Raw genomic sequence first — 24,225 nt, forward strand, 5'->3', positions numbered from 1 at the left:
AAGATCCTGTTTTTTTTGAAATTGTTCTTTATTAGCTAATAAAAATAGAAATAATAATTGCTTATGTATCTTTGTAAGCTTTTTGAAACATGCCTCATAAAGGCTTAATAGAAGGCTGTCTTTTTCTTAATTGAATATACTTTATAATGTGAAATATTGTATTAGAAGTAATAATAATAATTAATGTGGAGAAATTTACAGATATCAGAACTTTCTTTTTCAAGTTTTGTATTTTAACTTAGGAAAAAATAGCTCCACTTTTCCTTGATTCTTATATTTTCTATTTAGTAAGTAATAAAAACAATGATTTTTTCTTTTTTTAAAGTTTGAAATTACTATGTATTTATACTTACATAATAGTTCTAATCTTTATTTTCAGATTGATGACACAGATGCTATGGAAGATGTGCATTCTCTGCTTACTGATGTTCCTCCCCCTTCCGGTGAGTGGAAGAAACTTTACTTTTGAGATGAGACTAGTTTTACGTATCAGTATTTTAGTTCATAATTATTACAGTAGCAACGTTATTTTAAAGGTTTTATCAGTGTCACATCCTATCATGTGCTTTGCTTCTCCAAGGCTAAAAACATACTTTAAAAATATTTATGTTAGAACTTAGGTGAACTAAGGGGGCACCTGGCTAGCTCAGTCAGTAGAGCATGTGACTCTTTTTTTATTAAAAAAATTGTTTTTTTCATTTTGGAGAAAGAGAGCAAGAGTGGGAGAGAGACAGAGAGAGAGAGAGAGAGAGAGAGAGAGAGAAGGAGAGGGAGAAATTCCTAAGGAGGTTACATGCTCAGTGTGGAGCCCCAGAGCTTGATGTGAGGCTCGATATTATGACTCTCGGATCGTGACCTGATCCGAAATCAAGAATCTGACACTCAGCCGACTGAGCCACCCAGGCACGTGGAGCATGTGACTCTTGATACTGGTTTTAAGTTCGAGCCCCCTACTGGGTGTAGAAATTACTTAAAAATAAAATCTTAAAAAGAAAGAACCACAAAAATTTAGGTGAACTGATTTTTAATCCTTTTATGGTCATACATTAAAAAAAAAAAGAAACCAAACTGATAATTTATTGAGATGGTCTAAAGTCTACTGAAGGTATAGTATTTTAGAAAAAAGAATAAATGGATCTTATAGTTAGAATTCCATGTGATAATTGAAAAATGTTACTCTTTAACATAAAAATAGTTGAAGCATTATCATATAGTTTAACTATGATTTATTTCAATAGGCTTTTATAGTTGTAATACAGAAATTATGCCTGGTATAAACAATTGGACATCAGAAATACAGGTAAACCTTTCCCTTTCACAATTTTAAACAAATACAATGTATGTGATTTTAGCCAGTTCCTTCTTAATATATGCTTTTTCTTTGACCTCCTTATTGCAATTAAAATGTTAGCCTTTCTCTTTTTTTTTTTTTGGATTAGCCCTTTTCATACTACATTATTTATTATTCATTTTTTGGCAGTTTTATCAACTGTTACACTATTTAGTTAAAAATATTAAATGACATGCTATTATATCTCCCCATATTTAGATGTTCACATCAGTAAGAGTAATCCGATTAAGCAGCCTTAACCTGACTAATCAAGCCCTTAATAAGAACTTTAATGATCTCTGTGAAAATTTGCTCAAGGTATGAATCTTTTGACTAACTATATTTTAGTTAAAACTCCAAAGAATTATGAAATTAAAAAAGGAAAGTGTATGTGTTGTCTGGAATATCTTACACAGTTGTGGGCCAAATTATTTTCATTTACATACTAGTTTAATCTTAACTCTGTCATCTGGTAAAATGCTAAAGTTGTCCTCTCCATCTTAATATGCCACACTATTGATGACATATATTTTAAGTTGTTTCATAGTTTTAAGCTTCATATGAATCTATTGTATATACATAAATTTTAAAAAAGCCTTTTTTCCTATATTACTTTTTATGACTTATTGGTTATTATGATTAAATCTTATTGTCTGCTTAAATATTTAAAATAATATTCTTAATGTAAGAATACACGAAACAAGTGGACCAGCTTTGTTTTACTCTTTTAAATGTCCCTTTTGCCATAATGCAGTGTGTGGTGAAAAATCAGTTTTTAAAAATGTTTTAATCAAAAGAAATGATATTACTAATATTTCCTATTGTGTAGAGCCTGTATTTTAAACTACGGTCTATGATCCCCTGCTGCCTTTGCCATGTAAATTTTACAGTATCTCTGCCTGAAGATGAATTAATACAGGTAAATAAGATTCAAATTATTATTATTTTTTTTAATGTTTAATTATTTAGTTTAAGAAAGAGAGTACAAGCAGGGGAGGGGCAGAGAGAAGGAGACATAGAGAATCCCAAGCAGGCTCTGTGCAGTCAGCACAGAGTCTGATGCAGGGCTCGAACTCAAAACCGTGAGATTGTGACCTGAGCTGAAACCAAGAGTCGGACGCTTAAGCGGCTAAACCACCCATGCACCCCAAGTTCCAATTATTATTGAAGAAGAATTCTAGCTTTTATCTGATCTGTTTTAATATTATAAACCTGCCATAAGTGAATAAGTATAAAGGATTTTGCTTTATAATATTTTTAAACATATTAGAATGAATCAGTCCATGTATGTTTTATTTTTCTGAACTCTATAATCCAAAGGTAGAATCATATGGCTAGCATAGAATGTGTACTTATGTGGGATTTCTCCTGTCCCCATATTTTAGAGAAGGTACTTGAGCTCTTGCAGGAATATCCAGGTTTAGGTACACATGTCAGACTCAGTTGTAGTCTGAATATCTGAATAGTTATTGGCAATTCTGGTTGAGAGTCTTAACCAGGAAAAGCAAATTAGCCAGTTAGTATAAATTGTTCCATGCTACTGAAGAAGGTTTGTGAGAAACTTATTGTGGCAATGATTAGTTTGCTAATCACGTTGTTTCTGTAATTCTAGGTTACAGTCACAGCAGTTGCAATAACTTTTGACAAAAATCAGGCTTTACAGACCACAAAAACACATGTTGAAAAGTCATTGCAAAGAGGTAAACCTGTGATGGATGGGAGCATAGTTCATGTTTGTCTACATTATAGTTCAGTGAAAAAGGTAGATTAAATAAATGACTTTTTTCTTGAAGAAGAGATATGTCACTTTTTCTATCTTTATAACGTGGTGGATAAGAAGAATGTGATGACTTGGTATTTTTCACACATGAATAGGTGGTTCACTGGTATTTATTTCCATAAAGAATGCTGCTGTTTTTAGGCTTAGGTTATAGTATATTAATTCTGCAGAAATCTTGTGATTTCTGTCCTGGAGTCTTTGGGGAGGTCCTCAAGGCATCTGAGAACCTACTGATGTAGTAAACATCATGTATTCTCAAGAAAGGTTCCCTGGTATCCAGCAGATTCTCAGAGTTGTCCTTTATCCAGTAAAATTTAGGAAGTACCATCCTTAATATGTTCCAAAGAAACTCATTATTAAAAACTGCTATGTGTTCTGAAAAAAAGGACAGGGAAATAGTATGCTTTCTAAACTTTAAGGGCTTACCTGGCTAAATGAAATATACATGGTTAGTCTAAAATTTTTAAAGGTGATTACATTCTACATGCAAAGCATGAATTAATGTCAAACAGATGTATTAAACGATTGCGTTCAGATATTTATCAAAGAAGATAGAAAATAACTGTTTTAAGTATCATAGAACTAGTATGGTACAAAAAGTAGAATAATAATTGTGGAGCTATTATTTGTTATTGAGTTCTTATTATTATATGCTAAGAGATTTATACTTAGGAGTTTTCCTAAATCTCACAACAGTCCTAGCAGGGAGGAGAGCATCTCTCAACAGTATGCAGGTGAAGGGTTTCTGTGGGAGAAACCAAAAAGAAAATAACGAGAATAAATTGGATTGGGGGGAAATATATATTATCCCAGATTCTTAATTAAAAAAAAATTAATACTAGATCATTACTAAATAACTAGTGTTTTTCTTGCCTCTCAAGCCTCTACAGATAATGAAGAACTTCTGCAGTTTCCACTGGAGCTCTGTTCAGATTCGCTTCCTTCTCATCCTTTTCCACAAGCTAAAGGTTGGTTAAATGAGGGAAATGCGAACACAAATCCTAGTTTCTCGTTCCTTCTACTTCTTCATTGTAGGCAGTCTTACTCTTGAGATGAAGATTTATTCTTCATTCCCTCATGGTCTGTTTCTTCATGTTTGTACAGGGGAGAGAGTAATATTCCTCATATTTTAATTTCTCAACTAATCTCATCATAAATTATTAAGGTAATTTTTCATGTGATACTCCATTCTTATACTTCAAATGTATTAAAGTTTTATCTTCAGAAATCTGTATTTCCCTAAGTAACTACTCACACATGATATATTGATACTATCTGGTAAGGTTTTTTTCCAGCAACAATTGAATCTTTTCAAAAATGTTTACATTTTATGGAAAATAAAATACTTATTTTCTTCAGAAGGTGTGTGGAGAGGTTTAGGTAGGGGTAGTATAAGTAAAAAAGGGATGAGCTGTCTTTTGAGTGTCTTGGTTATTATTGAGGAACGTTGCTATGTGCTTAAAAGATACTGCCATATTTTCAAATGCAAAATGATGCTTTCTTAATAGCAATACATCTACATAGATCTGTACAATCTTTGGAGAAAAATGGGAGGTAGTATTTTCTACTTCTCTTCTGATTTCAGGGCAATTTTTATTATAAGAATTTTCAGAATTACTATACCTTATTTTATAGCATTACATATACAATAAGTGTAGTTTCTGTTTTTTCATAGGTTTTTATTCTGAGAAGTGATGCATTTGTTATTTCAAACAAAATTGGCTTTTCTAATTTTTACATTTTATAATGCAAGAGAAATTTTTAAATGATTTGTACTTATCAGTTATTTCATCTGATACCAATTAGTTATAATACAGAATAGTATTATATTCACATTGCATATAGCGTCTTTACTAAATCACTAGGCCTGCTTATCTATGTAGATAAATAGATCTTGTCTCATATTTTGAAGATGAAAAGATAAGCTCCTTTCAGATTCTTAACTTTCTAACATGGTAACTGTGGTCCTCTTTCTTGTTTAAGTTAAAATTCTACTTTAGAACTCCATAGAGAATTTTAGCATAGTTCAACTCCTTGAAAGAAGAGAGAAGAAAAATCAAATCCAAAGATAATCTGAGTTCAGATTTATCAATTAAATATAGCTTCCAGAACAAAAAGAACTGTGAAGAATCTTCCTTGTACTGACTAGATACAATTTTTTTTTAAAACACCTATTTGTACAGGAAACTTGTATTTAGCCACAGGGTTAGTTCAGATCACTTTTAGGTGTCATTTTGTTTATCCTTACCCTGCAATGGGTGGGGTGGGGTGTGGAGGGGGAACCAAAACCAAAAATGTAATCACAACAAAAAGATTTGATCAATTGGCAATCTATAGGAATATATACTTGTGGATATGGGGTTCCTTTAGCTCAATTTTACCTTGTTAGTAGTTACTGATTTCTGAAGAAAATTGGATTTAAATTCTTTAAATTTTTCGTATCTATATTGATAACTTGCAGTTTCTGCAGTAGCTTTCAAAGTGTTTTCAAAGGTAATTAAAACTAGTGCTTGTTGGCGTCATGAATCTATTTTGTACAAATGATACTTTGTAGAATGAGGAAAGAAGAATTTGAGTAGAATAAGTCATATCTGAACAGTACTTAAAACACTGCAGTTCATTTCAGGGAGTGTGGAGAGGGGCCCTAAAGTGGAGTAATAAAGTAGCAGACGTGGGTTCTCTTCTCAGTTCTGCGACTGATCAAGTGTGAGAACTTAGGCCGGTTAACCTCTAATAAGCCAACTAAGCCTCAGTTCCTCATCTGCAAGATGTGAAAGGATTAATATTCTCTCTAGCCTTTAACTCTCATTCCTTGGGTTTCTATAGCAAATGGTTCTTCAATAATTAACATGTTCCTGTTATTAAAAACATAAATCAAAAGCTAATTAATAAAAATCAGAGACTAATGTTTAATTAAGTTAAATTAAAAATTTCCGAATTAAGTTAAATTAAAAATTTCCAAATAGCTTCAAATCTATTAAATTAATAATTTTTAAATTCAACTTCTCCAAACCATGGAGTTTCTTCATAGGTGCTTCATGGCCTTCTAGGAGGCAGGGTGGGCAGGGAGTGAGGGGAGGGGAGGTCTCTGGACCCGCTACCTCTGAACTAGAGCAGCTTCGATTCAGTAATGCTTTTACTTACCGATTTTCTGTATCTGATTTTGTTGTAAGAAAGAGTTTCAAAACGTTTGAAAACCACCGAATCAGATCATGCTGCCATCATCACCATCTTCATAATGTTTAGTAGCATCACATCTAATACTAACATATATGAAACTTTTATACTAAGTAGTTAACTGCAAAAACTATTTGTTTTTCCTTGAATATTACATTTTAGAATCATCAGTAACTACTAAAAAGTTTAGTAGTGCCTTTTTGTGAATACTTTTGTAAGTGTTGTTTCTGTTGCATGCTTATTTATTGTCTTTGCTTCCTCAAGTCTTTTCAGGAGGACATCGGTTATACTAAATATACTTGAAGAAGTTATCACAAAGTATTTTGGAAGATTTGAGGGTAGGATGGGTTTTGAAAAGGTCTGAAGAGTGGAATAATAGAGTGTAATACATGAATGTAGTAATTGAGCATTGTAACATGAAGGGAAGTTTTAAATAGAGAATAGAAATATCTGGCAAAAGTTAAGCTTAGCAATTTAGAAGTAACAGGCAGGAGAGAGAAAGGTAAAGAGTTCTAGGAATAAATAAATAAATAAAGAGTGCTAGGAAAAGCCCCCAAACTTCTTGACTTTCTTATATGCAACCACAAGAGGCTTAAAAGTCGACTACTAATATTGATAAATAAGTAAATATATAGTTTTATGGTTTTTATACTTTTGTTAAGGTCAGTTAGCTAAGCTGATGGAGCTTTTTCCCTTTTTTAAATTCTGAAAACTTTATTAAGCTTCATTTTATTTTAAGTTTAATATTAAGTTTTACTTAATTTAATTTTTCATGTTATTACAGACAGGGCAATGTATTAAAAATCATTACTTCTTGTATGTTGACAGAGTAGTTTCAAGAACTATGCACAGCATATTTATTTATACTTCCATCTTTTAACTTGTAGATAAACCTTTCCTTTTTGTGTTACTGAAAAATGAGTGAATATTATGTGAAGAAAATATGCTTCAATTATGTGTATCCTAATCTAATTCACCGTGTAGAGTAAGCCTGGGCCTGAATTGTCCATCCATGTTCATTTTTGTCTTTTCATATTTTGTTATATTTGGTTTTATTTCTCAGGGTAACAAAATAGTTTGATGTAGGTCTCAAATTTATGGCCGGTTTGATTACCTTGCTAGGTGTCTTGATTTTCTGATTTGAAATTTTAAAAGGTGCTGAGCCTGAGTAATTTATTCCAGGAAATTATCATGTGGAGGTCATCAAAATTCTTTGATGAATATTATGAGGAACATAGATGATGTGCCATCAACATAAATTACTTATATTCACATGAGGCTGTATTATGAGAAAAAGGATGGCAAATTTTTTATACCACTCTCATAATGTTTTTTCTTCATCATTAGTATCTATACTTTAGTTTTCTAAATATTTACTTTTACACTATGAAATGGCTTTAAGAGACCATTTTATATATATATATACACACACACACACATACACATATATATACACATATGTGTATATATATGTATATATATATAAATTAGTCTATATATTTATATATAAATGAATTTATATAGAAAGGGATAGAACAAATACAGTAACAATGGGGAATCTGAGTGAAAGTAATCTGGGTAAAAATAAAAAAAATCAGTAGGATTTTTCTTACAGACTGTAGAAAATCTCAAAAATTTTATGCATATACTTTTTATAAAAGGTTAGCAAATTATTTTTGATAGATGTCTAAAGCCCTAAATCTCAATATATTAGGTACCATACTATGGTTCTTAAGATCTCAGACAAATGTATGTGAATCATATGCCACTATAAATATATTTCAAATACTTTATAGGTTTATAATAAGATAATAGTTTTCATTAAAATTATGAGAGTTTAAGGCTTTTAAAAGGTTAGGTAAATTTAGTTTTTTATGTACTGTCAGATGAAACTGTATAGAAGAAAAGTCTTTTGTACCTAACTTGATCCTGCTTTCATTTTGCTTTGTGCTGGGAGGATAGCCTCATGTTCAGTGGCATAAGCTGTAGGCTGGCAGGAGGGTACTCTTTGCATTAAGCAGCTGCTGATTAATGTGACGAGCAGAGGTCAAATTCTGGATTTCGGTATAAAAAAAAAAAAAGTTGGTTTATACCCTCAATACATTGTACTCCATAATTAGATATTCACATTTGAAGTTTTTTAATGTTTATTTTTATTGAGGCTATAAGGGTTAGTCTTTGTTAAGACAAATTTGATTTTAGAAGATAGTTTAATTTTTTAAATTAAATGACTTGCCTCACATTACTTTAAACTAGCCATTTGAAATATAACCCTATAAAAACTACAAAGTTAGCTTTTATTTTATCCTGCCAACTAATGGTTCTAAATTCTTACAACTATTACATAGTTCTTTACACTAACTAAAAATATCTTTATGTATTAACAATTCATTGCATGTCTGTTTTTTCTTTCTTTTTAAAATCTATTTTGTCACTACAACCAAATGGTAGCAACAGTACCAAACACTGAAGTTCTCCATGTTGTTGATGGCCCAGCCATCAGTGGGAGGTCCTGAAAGGAGAGAGATGCTGAGGGGAAGGAGATTGAGAGGAAAAGAGAAACTGCAGAGTGGAAAATATATGAGAAACTCATCCCAGATATGGGAAAGAAGGAAGGAACGAGAATTGATGGAGAAGTAGGGATAAGGAATCTTTGCTTCTTCAAGGCAGCTTGAGTTCAATGAAATCCAGAGTTTGCGGAAGAGGGAGTAAACAGCAAAGAAAATGGAACTGGGTTACTGGGTTATTTAGAAGAGAAGATATAAAGGGTGGGGCGGAGGGGAGAAGTGAATGCCTGGAAACAGGCAGGAAAACAGAAAATGGGCATTAAAGAAGACAGGTTGTTTAGGCTGTTGTACTCCTTTAATTGTACAAGGTGGAAGCTTTAATGATCCAAATAGAGAAGCTAATTTTCTTTGTCATCTAATGTACATATTGTGATAGTAGTCGAGTTTTTGCCATAGTGGACTCTCCAAATTGAAGCTATTTATATTTTTCTCTGTGCTTTAAATATCTTTTAGCTATAATATGGCAATTTCATTATCAATCCACCAGTATTTGAATATCATTATGGACAAGGTTTCTACTGAATGTTTATACACATAATTTGTCTTATTTAACTCCATCATTAAGCCAGATTTTATAGTTATAGGATATAGCTAATCAGTATATTATAGGGTGACAGAAATGCTGAAAGAGACATAAAGTGAAATTTTGATCATAATAACTTAAAACTAAGAATGTTTAAATAGCTAAATAAAGCAGACACTTTTAAAGACTTCAGATTGCATATGAATTTTTTTAAGTGGGCTCCATGCCCATCATGGGGCTTGAATTTACAAACCCTGAGATTAAGACTTGCTTGCTCTACTGACTGAGCCAGCCAGGCATTCCAGATTGCATATTTTTTAATCTGCCAGAGAATCTTCATAAGTTTCAGGGCTTTTTTTTTTAGTTTTTGTAATTTCCTTAAGATGACCAGATAAGATTATCTCAAGTATTTTTTTAATTATTCAAAACAAAGATGATTTGTAGATTCTAATGTGAATAAGTTGTCAGAAGAGTTATTGATCATTGTAGAGCTTTATCATCGCCAGCTGATACCTTTGTCCTTGGTTATGACAAGTTATTTAGGAGAATGGAAGAAGTCTCAAACTTCAGAAGCATTAGAGCATGTATAATTGAGGGAGGAAGAGTCCTTGCCACATTATTTTCTGTTTGTCATCAATATGCTCATTTTCACTCAACTGCTTTTAACCTAGGTTAGTCTCCCGCCCCACCCTGATAGGGCTTGTTAAATACAATTGTAGTGTACTAAGAGAATAATAAAACTTTATTTTCTATTTGTCTTGCTGACTTTCTAGGATTGTTCATTGGGGGGGATAACAGGGTTATCACTTACTGGTGACTTTTTAATGAAGCAAAATAATCATTTTTTTGTATCCAGTGGGAAAGGAAATCGTAAGAGAAGTGGGCTACTGTGTGGCTTCCTTGAGACTTTCTGCAGCTAGAATGGGGATACCTAACATAAGAAGTGTTTGTCTCAAACTCTTTCACATGTGGAACAGAGACTTTCACATGTAGACAAATATACAAATGGCTGGCAATGGGCATTAGCTACTCAACAAATCTCAAAAGATTTTAATAAGATTTCTACTCCTGAATGTGAAATATGTTCTCTTTCTCTCTCTCTTTTTTTTTAAGTATTGGCTTAGAGATTGCATATGTGTTTATTTCTTTTTCACCAGAATTGCTAGTTTGCCAGTGAGCCAGATAACTAATATCTGTAGTACCTTCTCTTTTGAAAAGCCTATTACCTTGAAAGCCAAACTGTAATTAGAGGAGCAAAGTGACTGAGAATCTGAGGTCCTTAGATAACTGAGGTGTGCAAACGTCTGAGGTGCTGATCACCTGTTCCCTGGACCACCTCATCTTGGGCCTTTTTTCTGTGAGAAAAATTAAGATCTTGGCAAGCATGTCGGGTGAACCTGCTGTCCTGAAGTGAGATCAAAAATCATCTCCCTTAACCTTTCCCTTAAGAATATCTTCAATTTAAAAACTTTTTTTTTCTTAAATTTTAATTCAATACATACATATATGAAGGCAGGGAATAGACATTTTCCCTTGCTCTTCCCCCCCCCCCCCACCCTTTGTAAAAATTTTTTGGGAAAAGTAATAAATGTACATGGTGAAACATTCAAATCTTATGAAAAAATCAAATAGTCCAAAATCTAGCTCCCCCTTCTCCATTCATTTACCTTTTCAAGAGGCAACTACTCTTAATCAGATTTATTGTCTGTCTTTGCAAAGATATACTATTTATTCTTTAAAAAAACAAATATTTTACAGATCAATGTGTACCTTTGGTTCTTTTTTTTTAAATTGATATTTAGAGCTGGTAACAGATACTTTCTACATGCTCTTTTGGTGGACATTTGTTATTAAATTACATGTAGTTGCTACTCACTGGGGAGTTTCCTATTACCCAGATAATACTGAGTTATAGAAGATAATTTCATGTTAATAATTTTCACATTTTTTTAAAGCTTTGACCCCTGTTCCCTCATTTTAAAAGCTTTCACAGAATTCCTAAGGCCAAGTCTATTTTCTGTAAGTATCTGCCCCACAAGTCTGTACCACGTAGGACATAGGAGAGCCCCGGGAGCCACCTGGGATATGGAGGCTTAGGGTGGGCATTTGCTGTCCCACCTTCTGCACCGTGTCTGTTTCAGTGCTGAACTAGCTGTCCCTGGAGATGTGCTAGGCCTCTGAGTGTCTGTTCTGTTGTAGTCTCCTTCCTGTGGGTTCCATCTCCTCCTGGACTTCCAAAGCTCCTCAGGATCCTGACTCAGGGAGGACTCTTCCTGTCTAGATCTACGGTCTTGAGGGCATGATGGTTAGGGGCACACCCACAGCATGGTACCTCACAGTCATTTTGTCAACCCTACTTAGCCCATTTATTCAACAGCTCTGTATTGTAAGAGGAATGTCAGCCACTCTACACTTTGCAGTGTTAACTGGTGGTCACTTGCCTTATAAAAATGGGGAGAGGGAGTATGCATACTTCCATGCACCCAATTAGCAAGAGCCTGTCTAAACCTTATTTGGTATAAGGTTTAACTTTGTTAATTTAAGAATATTACCAAAAGATTAATACATTAAGCAGAGATAAAAATATGTATTTACTTAATTTATAATTAAAAAAAAACTGGATGACTCGAATTATTCTCAGAGGTTTTTGTAGTGCTGTTTAAATTTGTACAATACTTTAAATAGCTATAATAAAAATATGAAATATTAGGGAAAATGAAATATTAGGAAAATATGAAATATTAGGAAAAATTCTGGATGCTCCTTTTGTGAGGTTCCTGGAAAGGGAGTGATTCTAGTTTGGTACCCTAGTCATGTCTGTGGAGAGTACTTTTTGGTTCCACAATGTCTTAATGCCACCAGAGGGAACTGTTGACAGTGAAGTAAGTCCTTGAATGAAGCGGATTGTGGTAGTGAGGGGGAAAGTTATGGCTAGTAAGCAGCTTGTGTTTATCTGTGAGACATAGGTCATTGCCTTGTCTGTAATTTGTAATCTTATTGACTCTTCCCACTCCCCAAACATTTCCCTTCCAAGTTTCATTTCAGGTTTTCTTTAATTTCTCTGCTCAGTTTTCTCATCCTGCTTTCATCCTACAAATATTTGTTACTATGTTTATATTTTCTCATGTCTATAATGTTTCTGAAACTCTTCTTGTGTTACAGTAACAGTCTTCCTTGACATGCTATTTATTAACTGAGCTAGTTTTCATATATCAGTAGAAACTGCACTTAAACCCTGAATTCTTCTATTTGGTTTGCTTTTATAATGAAGCCATAAAGATTTCCTCCTATTCATCTGGCTTATAGATGGTATTGACAAACAGCAAAGAAGAGATACTGGCTTGTACTTAGCATCCAAGCTAATGTTGTTCATATTGTCTTATTAGAACACCTGGAGAGTGCAAGTTCTAACTCAGGTATACCAGCTGCACAGAGAGGTGAGTTTGTCTAATTAAGCAAATAGTCACCAAAGGTGTGAAATTCTAGTGTGGTGGTGCATAAACATACAGACATTGGAGAAATGCACTGGACAGTGGAATAAACACCAAAATGTGGCATTATTGTAGTTAGAATGTGTCGTTAAAAATATTAATTAACCTAATATTTAAGTTTTTAGCATCTTAATAGTTTCCCTGTTTCTCAAAATAAAATTTTAGCTCTTTGACATTCTTTTTAGCTTAGTAGTAGTAAAAGCTATTTTATTTAAAAAAGAGAACTTGTTAGACTCGCATCTGCCCCCCCGCTCAATGTTGTCAGAAGCTTGTTACCAAAATCAGACGTGAAAACAGAATATTGACCACAATAATCCTTTGGCCTTTCTGTTACTTATGGTAGAAAGAATGTGTTTTAATAAAAGATAAGTCAACCAGTGATTTTTTTTTTTTCATGTGTTCTTCAGCATTTGATTTTCATTATTTTTGTTTTAGGGTAAAAATAAGGAATTAAAGTCCTAAAATATAGACAGTTAAAACCTTGTAAAGAAAAAGAATGGGAAATAACATTAGTCAAAGCGGTATATGGTCCTTGCAGTGATATTTTGGTAAGACCTTGCTTCCATTGCCCCAAAGAGACCACCACACAACTATGACATCACCAAAAATGCTCAGCCAGCTAATTAAGAACTTGGTTTTGGACAAATCAGTGTCTAAAGCTTGACTCTTTACTATCTCTCGTATCTGACTTGAAAAGGACCATTCTTTTTCTAAGTTACAGTTAAAGTACATCATCGGAAGGAGTGTTATGACGAGTAAGAGACGTCATCCATATTTTTTCTTTGTTTTTTCTTTTGTTTTCTGTCTGTGTTTTCAGCAACGTCAGTTGATTACAGTTCCTTTGCAGACAGATGCAGCAGCTGGATAGAGCTCATTAAACTGAAAGCTCAGACCATAAGGCGCGGATCAATTAAGACAAGTAGGCGGATGTTTCTACCACATTATGATCTGAGAAGCATATCCCTGATTTCCCAGTGGTGAAGGCTAGACCTTTCTACCCTGTAATAACATTGCCGATCAATCATGTATTGGAGTGTGAAAGCTGCAGACTAATGGTCACTTAGCAAAAGTTATTGAAGGGCCTTTAGATTTGTTCATTTTAACTGTAGAATTATGTTTTAAAAATTTTACTTTTTGTGAAGGTATTCTTAGAAGTGTATAGATATTATATCCTCCTAATGGAAGGAAATTATGAGCTCTCTTATAGAAGAGATACTCTTTGAGGACCCTAGCTACTATGTAGTATATGGCATCTGTTAGTTTCCTAAGAGTGATAAAGAGGGCTAAAAGAATGAGGTATTTCTGGATAGAAAGTAGTAAACTCTTATCTCACTGCTAGAATCAGGATCGTTACTTATGTGTTCTTTATACTCCATGTGTTTTGATAGACTTTGAGGTAAACATATTTGAGTGAAAGAATTTATAGTACATTAAGAGAGAACGAATGATGTTTTAGAGGAAAGATCACAGGATATGGAACCAGACAGATCTGGTTTGGGATCCTAGAAGTGTCATTTTAATAGCTGTGTGACCTTGGGCAAGTTATGTAATTTCTCTGAGCCTCAGTTTGCTCATGTGTAAAATGGGGATAATATCTATGTTGCTGGGTTGTAAGGATTAGATAATACATATGCATGTGTGGCTTATAGTAGTTACTTGATAAGTGCTAGCTATTATTATTTGTTATTTTATAAACAGTTAACTTTTAGATAGCCAAGGTCATTTGTTTTTAAAATTACGAGTTTGATCAAAAAGGTTTGGAGAAGAAACCCATTACAACTTGTTAACATAAGGTTTATCTACAAGTTGACAGTGATGAAGTTGTGTGAAACAGATGGAAAAACTGCACTGGGAAATATAACAACTTTCACACTCTCTTTGTAATAATTTGTTCCTACAGCAGATAATTTTTAATGCTCTCCTGCTTTTTCTTTTTCTTCACTTTATAACGATCATTGTGTGTTGTCATAGCTATACCGCATCAGCATTTTCTTTTGCAGGAATGCCATTTTTCTTCCAAAAGAATTCCATTTCAGCATTTCCTCTCACGTTTTTCTTTCTCTCTTTAATTGCATGCAGTGCATGATAATTTCTTTACTCTCATGACATGGCTTACCCTCACAGACAGCTGAATGTTGTCACCACTTTTTTGGAAACCTTAGGGAATAATTGAGTTACCAACATCTGATCTTGAGGTTTTCTTTTCTTTCTCCAAATTTAGCTGTCACCGTTGAAAAAGCAAGTCCGATGGGTGAAGGAAATTTCCGGAACCGTTCTGCTCCACCTTGTGCAAATTCTACAGTTGGGGTTGTTAAGATGACACCTCTTTCTTTCATTCCTGGCGCAAAAATAACCAAATATCTTGGGATAATTAACATGTTTTTTATCCGGGAAACCACTTCTCTTCGTGAGGTAGGTAATTTTATAACATTGTTTTTGTACATTTTCTGATTGAAGACATTAGTATCAAAACCAAACGAATTTCAGGTTGTTATTTTTTGCTAAAGTATAGACACATGCGCACACACACACGTACCTTTTCTTTTCTTTTTTATTTTCTTTTTTTCAGTAATTTGTCTGGATTGATTCTAGATTAGACTTACCAAATTTCATATAGCACCGAGTATTAGCACAAGAATTGTGTTGGGTTTAATTTCATTTATTATTAGAGATTCCAGATCCTTATCATAAGTAAAACAAGTAAATTGATCCATGTTGGATTAGAGATTTAAAATAGCCTGAAAGAACAGTTTAGTTTTTTCAAGTAGTTATTTCCCTGCTGTTATTTAAATAGCAGTTTTCATGGTTTTACATTTAGAAACTGTAGGGGACTATATTATAGATAGATGTCTGTGGATAGTTTATGTCTGTTTTTTTTCTCCCCCTGAAAAAGAATGTGGCTGCTCATTTTATTGCCCCCTCCAGAAGTATATGAGGATGCCATTTATTCAAATTCTTACCCCACAGTGGGTAACAGTAATTATAATGTTTTGATGTGGTCACGTTTAAGAATCAGTCTATTATCTCTTTCATTACATAGGAATTTAAACTCAAGGAAAAATTGTATTTACATTGTGTCTTACTAGAGCAAAGTAATATTGTGAATAGGGACAATTTTAAATTATTGAGGTATGAAACTTAATAAACTCTTCAGCACTTTGTTTTTTTTAAAGTCTATGCATTATAAAGATGCCTTAACTATGCTTTTTTTCCCATTGTGTCATCATCAGTGTTTCTGTACTTCCTTAGAAATAATAACCCTTATACTATTTTTTTTTTTTTAATTTGAGAGAGAGAGAGAGAGAGAGAGAGCCTGAGCCAGTGAGAGGGGCAGAAAGAGAGGGAGAAAGAGAATCTTAAGCAGGCTCAATGAACTCTCAGCACAGAGCCCAGTGCTCTGCTTAATCCCATGACCCTGGTATCATGATCTAAGCTGGACCCTCAATTGACTGAGCCACCCAGGCACCCTGCCCTCATGCTGGATTTTTTTGTTTGTTTGTTTGTTTTTTAATGGGGAGGCTGCTATTTAAAAACAAAAATTTTGGGGGCGCCTGGGTGGCACAGTCGGTTAAGTGTCCGACTTCAGCCAGGTCACGATCTCGCGGTCCATGAGTTCGGGCCCCGCGTCAGGCTCTGGGCTGATGGCTCAGAGCCTGGAGCCTGTTTCCGATTCTGTGTCTCCCTCTCTCTCTGCCCCTCCCCCGTTCATGCTCTGTCTCTCTCTGTCCCCAAAAAAAATAAATTAAAAAAAAATTTTTTTTTTTAACGTTTGTTTATTTTTGAGAGACAGAAAGAGCAGGGGAGGGGCAGAGAGAGAGGGAGACACAGAATCCTAAGCAGGTTCCAGGCTCTGAGCTGTCAGCACAGAGCCTGATGCGGGACTCGAACCCACAGACTGTGAGATCATGACCTGAGCCGAAGTCGGATGCTTAACTGACTGAGCCACTCAGGCGCCCCTATCATGATGTTTTTAATATCATACTCACCATTCTGCACCTGGCACAGTGTCTGGCAGAGAATAGACATAGATATTTTTCTGTAAATGAGGGCATGACTTCTGACAGATTAATTAGGTAGATGTTTTCTTTATGATAAATTAGGAAATCATATGCCATTGTGTTGAGATAGAAAAGATGCTATCTTAATATATTCTCAAAAACCTTTTAATATAGAATTAAAATAGGTGACGCTTTTAGGTCCATTTAAATTTGACAAAGAAAGTTGGGTGTAAGAAGCTGGTATGGATGGGTAAATTAACTTTCCAGTTGTTTTTTTTGTTTGTTTGTTTGTTTGTTTTAATTTTTTTTTCAACGTTTTTTATTTATTTTTGGGACAGAGAGAGACAGAGCATGAATGGGGGAGGGGCAGAGAGAGAGGGAGACACAGAATCGGAAACAGGCTCCAGGCTCCGAGCCATCAGCCCAGAGCCTGACGTGGGGCTCGAACTCACGGACCGCGAGATCGTGACCTGGCTGAAGTCGGACGCTTAACCGACTGCGCCACCCAGGCGCCCCTCCAGTTGTTTTTAATAGCACGTACTTATTGCACTATGTTAATCCATAAAATTTTGTTTCCTAAGTGCTTTCTCTATTGCTTGAGAGCCACGCCCCAAAATGTTGCCTCACAGTGGATTTCTCTTCAACAGAGATTTGTAATATTAACTGTATGGCATAATATCCCAAATTTATTTGTTACTTGATAAGTTATTTGCTTACAATTATATAATCTTTTAAGAATTACCCCCTGTAGTCTCTGTTACTCTGCCATCAGAATTTTTAGATTTAAAAGGCAGGAAGGAAACAGATATAAGTGAAAGAAAAAATGTCCTGAGCTATGATGAATCGGAACTAGGCTGAAATGCCTCAGTTTCTCAGTTACAAAGAGAGCTGCCTTTACAAAACTACTGCTTTTTAGAAAGGTGTGATCTGGTCAAATGTTTTTTCTAACAGTGCATTAAATTTTGCCATTCACTTCCAGTTTAAAGTTTGAAATTTCTTCCTAGACTGTAAATAACCTCCAGTAGAATTCATAGAAAGCTGAGGCTGAACAGCATTTTAAGCTCTCAGCTAGACTTTGGTTTCTGTTTTGTTTTCGAACACTGAAAACATTCTCCAAACTACTGGATTTCATTCCCTGACAAATATGTATGGAAAACTCAGTATGCGCACATACTGAGTTGTGAGCAGAACAGATGCATATAGTTGTGAGCAGAACAGATGACAGTTTCTGACCTGATGGAATTTACAGTCTGGTAGAACTGAGCATGGTGGACATTAAACAAATAATCATGTAACTTATGTATAATTACTAGTGATGTTAAGTAATATAAAGAAATACAACAAAGGCTATCAGAGGAAATAACAGGGAAACTTAATTTAGATCTGAGTCAGGGAAGGTTTCTCTGAGAGAGTTATGTATAAACAGGGACCTGAGGAATTAAGAGTTATTCTGGTGGAAAACTGGGGAGGAGCCTTCAGGAACAGCATGTACAATGACCCCGAGGAAGGAAAAGTGCTTGACACCTATGAAAAACTGATAAAAAGGCAAGTGTGCCTGGAACATGCTTCAGGATGGGGGATATGGATAGCAGAGAAGTTTTATTATGTATATTTGCCATCAGTTTGTGTGAATGATAGGAACAATTTGATGGAGATGTTGAAGATGGAGAAACAATTTGAATTCTTGCTCTGCCATTTTTTTTTTATTAGCTATGTGGTCATAGCTAGTCAGGGCCACAGCTTTGGTTTCATCATCTGTAACGTAAGGGTACTAATCCCCATCACAGACATGTGTGCAGTAAAGGTTTGTTCATTCATGCAACAGATCCCTGTTATGAGGAAAATTAAAATGATCATCTATTATATTAAGATCATTTAAGATGTTTTAATATATATTATTTGGCATTTTATATACATTCATGTCCACGTATATAGTTTGATTTTTTGCATGTTATTATTTAGGAAGGAGGAGTCAGTGGTTTTCTCCATGCTTTCATTGCTGAAGTGTTTGCAATGGTGAGAGCTCATGTCGCTGCATTAGGAGGCAATGCTGTTGTCTCCTACATAATGAAGCAGTGTGTCTTCATGGAGAACCCAAATAAAAACCAGGTGAGATGTAGCTGGAAACATCCAGTGAGGGAACCTGAGGATTTCCCCTGTGGCCTTCCCATCCTCCCATTCATCTCCCAACCAAAGGGAATTGCTCTTCAGAGCTTTTGGATTCTAGATGTTTAAAACATGTGTTTTTTTTTTTTTTTTAATTTTTTTTTAATTTTTTTTCAACGTTTATTTATTTTTGGGACAGAGAGAGACAGAGCATGAACAGGGGAGGGTCAGAGAGAGAGGGAGACACAGAATCAGAAACAGGCTCCAGTCTCCGAGCCATCAGCCCAGAGCCTGACGCGGGGCTCGAACTCCTGGACTGCGAGATCGTGACCTGGCTGAAGTCGGACGCTTAACCGACTGCGCCACCCAGGCGCCCCTAAAACATGTTTTAATAACTATATTAGTAACCATGGTCATACATAAATCACATACTGTTTTCACATCCCAGATCTTCTTAAATGTCTCTGGAAGTTTTGCTCCTAAGTTACTGTGAAAGCCACCTCTAGTTTGGACTATGAACTGTCCAGTTCTAACTGCCATACTAGTGAAGAGTACATCCCGATGGGGCCACACTCTTTATCTATTTCTGTAATAACATCAGAGTTTGTTTGTTTATTTGTTTTTAAAGTAGGTTCTATTGACCCTAGATCAAGAGTCACATGCTCTACCCACTGAGCTAGCCAGGCGCTCCTGTTGATGTATCTCTAATAAATAATTCTGTTAGTGGGAGCAAAAGACTGTTACTTAGGATCAGTTTTAGAATAAATTTATCAGTATTGCTCCTTGAAAACACGTATTAATGTTTTGTTTTGTTTTTGTTTTTTTTCAGTTTTCTTGTGAATTGCCTTCTTTTCATTTGCTCATTTCTCTATTGGGTTGTCTGTCTTTTCTCTAGTGACTTCAAAGCCTGTGCTTTTCAGCTATGCAACACTGCCCCTAATATAACAGAAAATTATAAGCATATTATTGAGTTGGTGATTAAACATGTCCTGTTGTTTGTCTAGGCACAGTGTCTTATAAATGTAAGTGGTGATGCAGTGGTTTTTGTTCGTGAATCCGAGTTAGAAGTGGTATCAACCCAGCAGCCTACCGCCAACTGCCAGCCATCATGTACTGGAGGAGAAGTTACCACCTGAAGTAAATTAGAAAGAGTTCAACTAAATGAAATTCATCTGTCTCCATTGTTTTGTCTTTAATTATCTTACTGGACTTTTAAAAGTGAACTTAATTTCAGATCATTAAGAGAGAATTGGTACATTTGAGTAGATTTGATTTGTCTCTAATCTCTTGGAGGCATGAGAATTTTTAAACCATGGTGTTTTGTTTGCCAAGCCACGCCCCATGAAATCTTGACCCTTCACTTAGTTCAGATAGATTTCTCAGAGAACTGTAGCAGAGATGGAAGCTGTCTGTAATTTATGTTGACTTTAATAAAATCATACTTTGAAACACAAAATGGTGAGATTATCAAGAAATTATAATAACTACCCTGGTGTAATTGAGAGAAACTAAGCAAGAAATTTATAAATTGTTAGTGAATAAATAATCTGATTTGAGGAATGTGTGGGAAAATGGAGAAAAGTTTTGAGAAATCTGTGTGTTTCTTAATGCATTTTATTTTGATAACTGAGTTTGGAATTTGGTAACAACTGAAGGGGAAGAGTGCTTCAGCCATCTTTTAAAAAGTTAAAATTACTGTAACTTGGATCCATATTGTGTCCTAACTGCTGTAAAAGAAAATGTAATTTATTAGAACGAGTGTCCTTCCATTGAAAGTTTTAATAATGTTTGTAAGGAGGGAGGAAGAAATTAACTACATAAATTTATAACTGGCCAAATTTTGTTAGTGTTTTTGTTAGTGTTTAATTTGTCTAGAAGAGGCTTGGCTTCCACTGGGAATAAAAAGGTCAGTGCGTTTTGTTGAAATAGTTAAAATATAATTGACCTAGTAGGAGTATAAAATTATTTTTAATAGAATCATACTGCACTCCTACCAAATAAACAGAATTATATCTTAGGCATTTTTGATGGTAAGTTAGATTGTATTTGGCATAGAATTTGGAGATGTAACTTGAATGTAAATATGCTGCAGAGTGTTGAATGTATACGTAGAAACACCTTTTCTGTCAATGCCAAATACCTAGTGCAAATGAACCTTAAAAAGTACATTCCTCCTTTGCACAATAAAATTTCTGTATAAAACTCATGATTTTGCTCTTTCAGGATAACAAACTACCCTAAAAATTAGGAATCAATTCCTTGTTATCACAGGTGTCAATATTTTTCTGTATTTTGTTTATAATTTTATTTTTTAAATAAAAAGTTTATAAACTGGAATATCCCCTATGTCTCTGCTTGCCTCCCTTGTGCAGTACTGCCAGTAGTCTGAAACCCCTTCCCACCCGATGGTCTCCATTCCTCCCTTCAGTCAGCAAACATCTGTTGTGCATCTGCTGGGACTGTGGCATTTTCATGGTCTTTGGTTGGTAGGTATTCACATTCAGCATCTGTTTGTTGAATGCTTGTTAGATCCCAGAGCACAGTTTTAGGCAGTCACCAAAGCACACCTAAGTTCTTATGATCATGGAGCTTATCTTCTATGGCTACACAAGTGAATAATTTGTAAACTGTGCTATATGATACTATAGCAATTGCTAATGTTTACTGAATGCTTTCTATGTGCCAGGCAGCGTCACAAATAGATTTTTGTATTAACCCTCGTGATATTTACAGAAACCCTATGAGGTAGACGTAGATACTGTAGTGAAGCCCCATTTTGTGGTTGAGGAAGCCGAGTAGAGAGTTTGATTTGCCCAAAGATACAATAAATAGTAGAGCCAAGATTCAAGCACAGGCAATCTGGCTCTGAAACTTACACTATTAAGTGAGAAAAATGTGTGTAGTTTGAGATGGAGGCAGCTTCCCAAAGGAAATGATATTTAAACTCAGTCTGCAAAAATGTGCAGTTCACTGGAATTGACTATTTGTTCATAGTTTTATCCATCCATCCATTCATCCAACAGCTGTTATGTGATTGCTTAATATGTTTTAGAGTCCTTTCTAGGCAGAGGAATAATAATATCACTAATTGAGTATCTATTTTGTGCCATGTCCTATGCATAGAGATACATTATTACTAATTCTTAAAATAAAACTGACTGTGGCATTATCTCCATTATAAACATAAAACTGACTGGGTGGCATTATCAGGCCTGACTGATTTCTAGAAAACCTGGAGTTTCCTTAACTACTCAGGCTTAACCCTCTGTCTGCTCACATGGGCCATTTGCTCCTGTGCTCCACCTCTGAAGCATAATCAGTCCATGCTGTCTCCTTCCAGAAAAACTAATGTTACACTGTACCTCAAGAGTTGCTGCTCTTTTCTTTGTGTGGATTCCCTCAAAAATGGTCATTTTGAACAGATGTGCTGGGACTTACTACAGTGTTTACAGCATGCTTCATATGTATCCCTTTCATTCTTAAGTGCTGTTCCAGAGGTAAACTACACAACTTAACCAATTTGCTACATGCAGTGAGCACTTCCTCCACCTCCCGCTCTTCCATAATCCATTACCGTCTGGCTTCCATCCCCTGATCTGTCCTCTGTATGCCAGTGATACAAGCATTGGATTGCAGTATTGGATTGCTGACAAGCTTTTTCACACATACACATACACTTTTTCATTAGTGTATAAATGGGATCATAAACACAATTTTTTTTATTTTTGTTAAAAAAATTTTTTTAATGTTTATTTATTTTTGAGAGAGAGAGCGTGAGCAGGGAAGGGGCAGAGAGAGAGGGAGACATAGAATCTGAAGCAGTCCCCAGGCCCTAAGCTGTCAGCATAGACCCCAATGCTGGGCTCGAACTCACCAACTGTGAGATCGTGACCTGAGCCGAAGTCAGAGACACTCAACTGAATAAGCCACCCAGGCGCCCCCATAAACACAATTTTTAAATAGAGTGGCTTTTCTTTCTACCTTTTTGCCTGGCTTTCTCCCACTTTCCCATCACATTTCTATTAATCTGCTGATGAGTTATAATTTACATTCATTAAAATCTAAATGTACAGTTTAAGGGGCTATGACAAATGGGTTCAGTTGTGTAACCAAGGTAAAGGACATACCTGTCACACAAAAGAACATTTTCCCCACACACATGCACACACAAACATTTCCATCACCCCAGGAGGTTTCCCTACTGTTCTTTTGCAGTCAGTCTACTACCCCTTCTGTGTAAATGAGATCTTATGCTTGATGGCTTTTATTTTGTGCAATGATTTCTAGGTGCATCTATATATGGACAACATTTTTGGCTCTCATGAATAAAACGATTTTTTATTTGTTGGCACTGTTCTATGAAAGTTGAATTTCTCTTCTTTAGAGTTTGCTTTTTCTTGTTGATAATCTGCCACATATGTGACAAAATTTCCCCTTATTTTGTTGTGCATCAACACAGTTCAGGGTACCTTTTGTCATATCCAAACATTTAATTTTATTGTGGACAATATGACTCTCTTCTTTCTTAGATTCCCTTAGTTAAGATGATCTCGCCTTGAGTTCTTGGCTATCTTGAAGGTTCATCAAACAACATGTCCTGAATTGCTCTCATCTTGTGGCTCCCCATCAAACTTGATACCCTTCATTATTTCTTCCTAGATAAATGTCATCACACTTAGTCAGTCTTAGCTTGAGTCAGAGACCTGAGGGAGATCCAAAGCCTATGCCTGTTCCACTACACAACCCAATTTCATGAAACAGGATGCGTAAAAGTGTGGAAGCATGAAAATGTATGTTGTGTGAAAGTAACACATTTATTTACAAGCAGTTTTGCAGTCCCCCCTCCCCGCCCCCAGGGGAAGGCCTTTCACAGAGTACTTTGAGAATCTGACCTAAACTTTGGAACTTTTCCCCAGAAAAATAAGCATACACATGAAATTTTGCATACTGCTTCGGGAGATTTATTGAAATACTGAAACCCAACTGACCCCAACTTAAACCTAATATAGAATGAATGGAGGGTAATGAGGAGCCAGGCTGAAGTAAAAGTTAGGAATAGTTACATAAATGCTATCCTAAAAACCTAGCCTTTTCCCCGGAGGAAAGTCAAGACATTTTTAAGATTAGATTTTTAAATATTAAAAAACCCAGGGGTGTCTGGCTGGTTCAGTTGGTGGAACATGTGAGTCTTGACCTCGGGGTTGTGGGTTCGGGTCCCTTGTTGTGTGTGGTTACTTGAAAATAAAAAATCCT

The 24,225-nt window shown here is 35.1% G+C and overlaps 1 protein-coding gene across 25 annotated transcripts in view; it reads left to right on the top strand.

The window, feature by feature from the left end:
• C2CD5 (C2 calcium dependent domain containing 5) overlaps positions 1–21,309 on the top strand; it is a 103,107-nt gene extending 81,798 nt beyond the window's left edge. For 11 of the 25 annotated variants that reach the window (XM_040488667.1, XM_040488671.1, XM_040488669.1 and 8 more), the window contains 11 exons: positions 380–443; positions 1,239–1,300; positions 1,550–1,648; positions 2,160–2,249; positions 2,943–3,030; positions 3,992–4,078; positions 12,764–12,814; positions 13,686–13,787; positions 15,090–15,280; positions 18,829–18,975; positions 19,977–21,309. In XM_040488667.1, the coding sequence (XP_040344601.1) occupies positions 380–443; positions 1,239–1,300; positions 1,550–1,648; positions 2,160–2,249; positions 2,943–3,030; positions 3,992–4,078; positions 12,764–12,814; positions 13,686–13,787; positions 15,090–15,280; positions 18,829–18,975; positions 19,977–20,108 (1,113 nt within the window). In that variant the 3' untranslated portion in view covers positions 20,109–21,309. The remainder of the gene's footprint in view (positions 1–379; positions 444–1,238; positions 1,301–1,549; positions 1,649–2,159; positions 2,250–2,942; positions 3,031–3,991; positions 4,079–12,763; positions 12,815–13,685; positions 13,788–15,089; positions 15,281–18,828; positions 18,976–19,976) is intronic. The other 14 variants (XM_040488670.1, XM_040488675.1, XM_040488658.1 and 11 more) reach the window with 4 other exon arrangements.
• The last annotated feature ends 2,916 nt before the right edge of the window (positions 21,310–24,225 follow it).

Source organism: Herpailurus yagouaroundi, unplaced genomic scaffold, assembly GCF_014898765.1.
Source record: "Herpailurus yagouaroundi ecotype Mexico unplaced genomic scaffold, PumYag 166, whole genome shotgun sequence".
NCBI classification, from domain to species: Eukaryota; Metazoa; Chordata; class Mammalia; order Carnivora; family Felidae; genus Herpailurus; species Herpailurus yagouaroundi.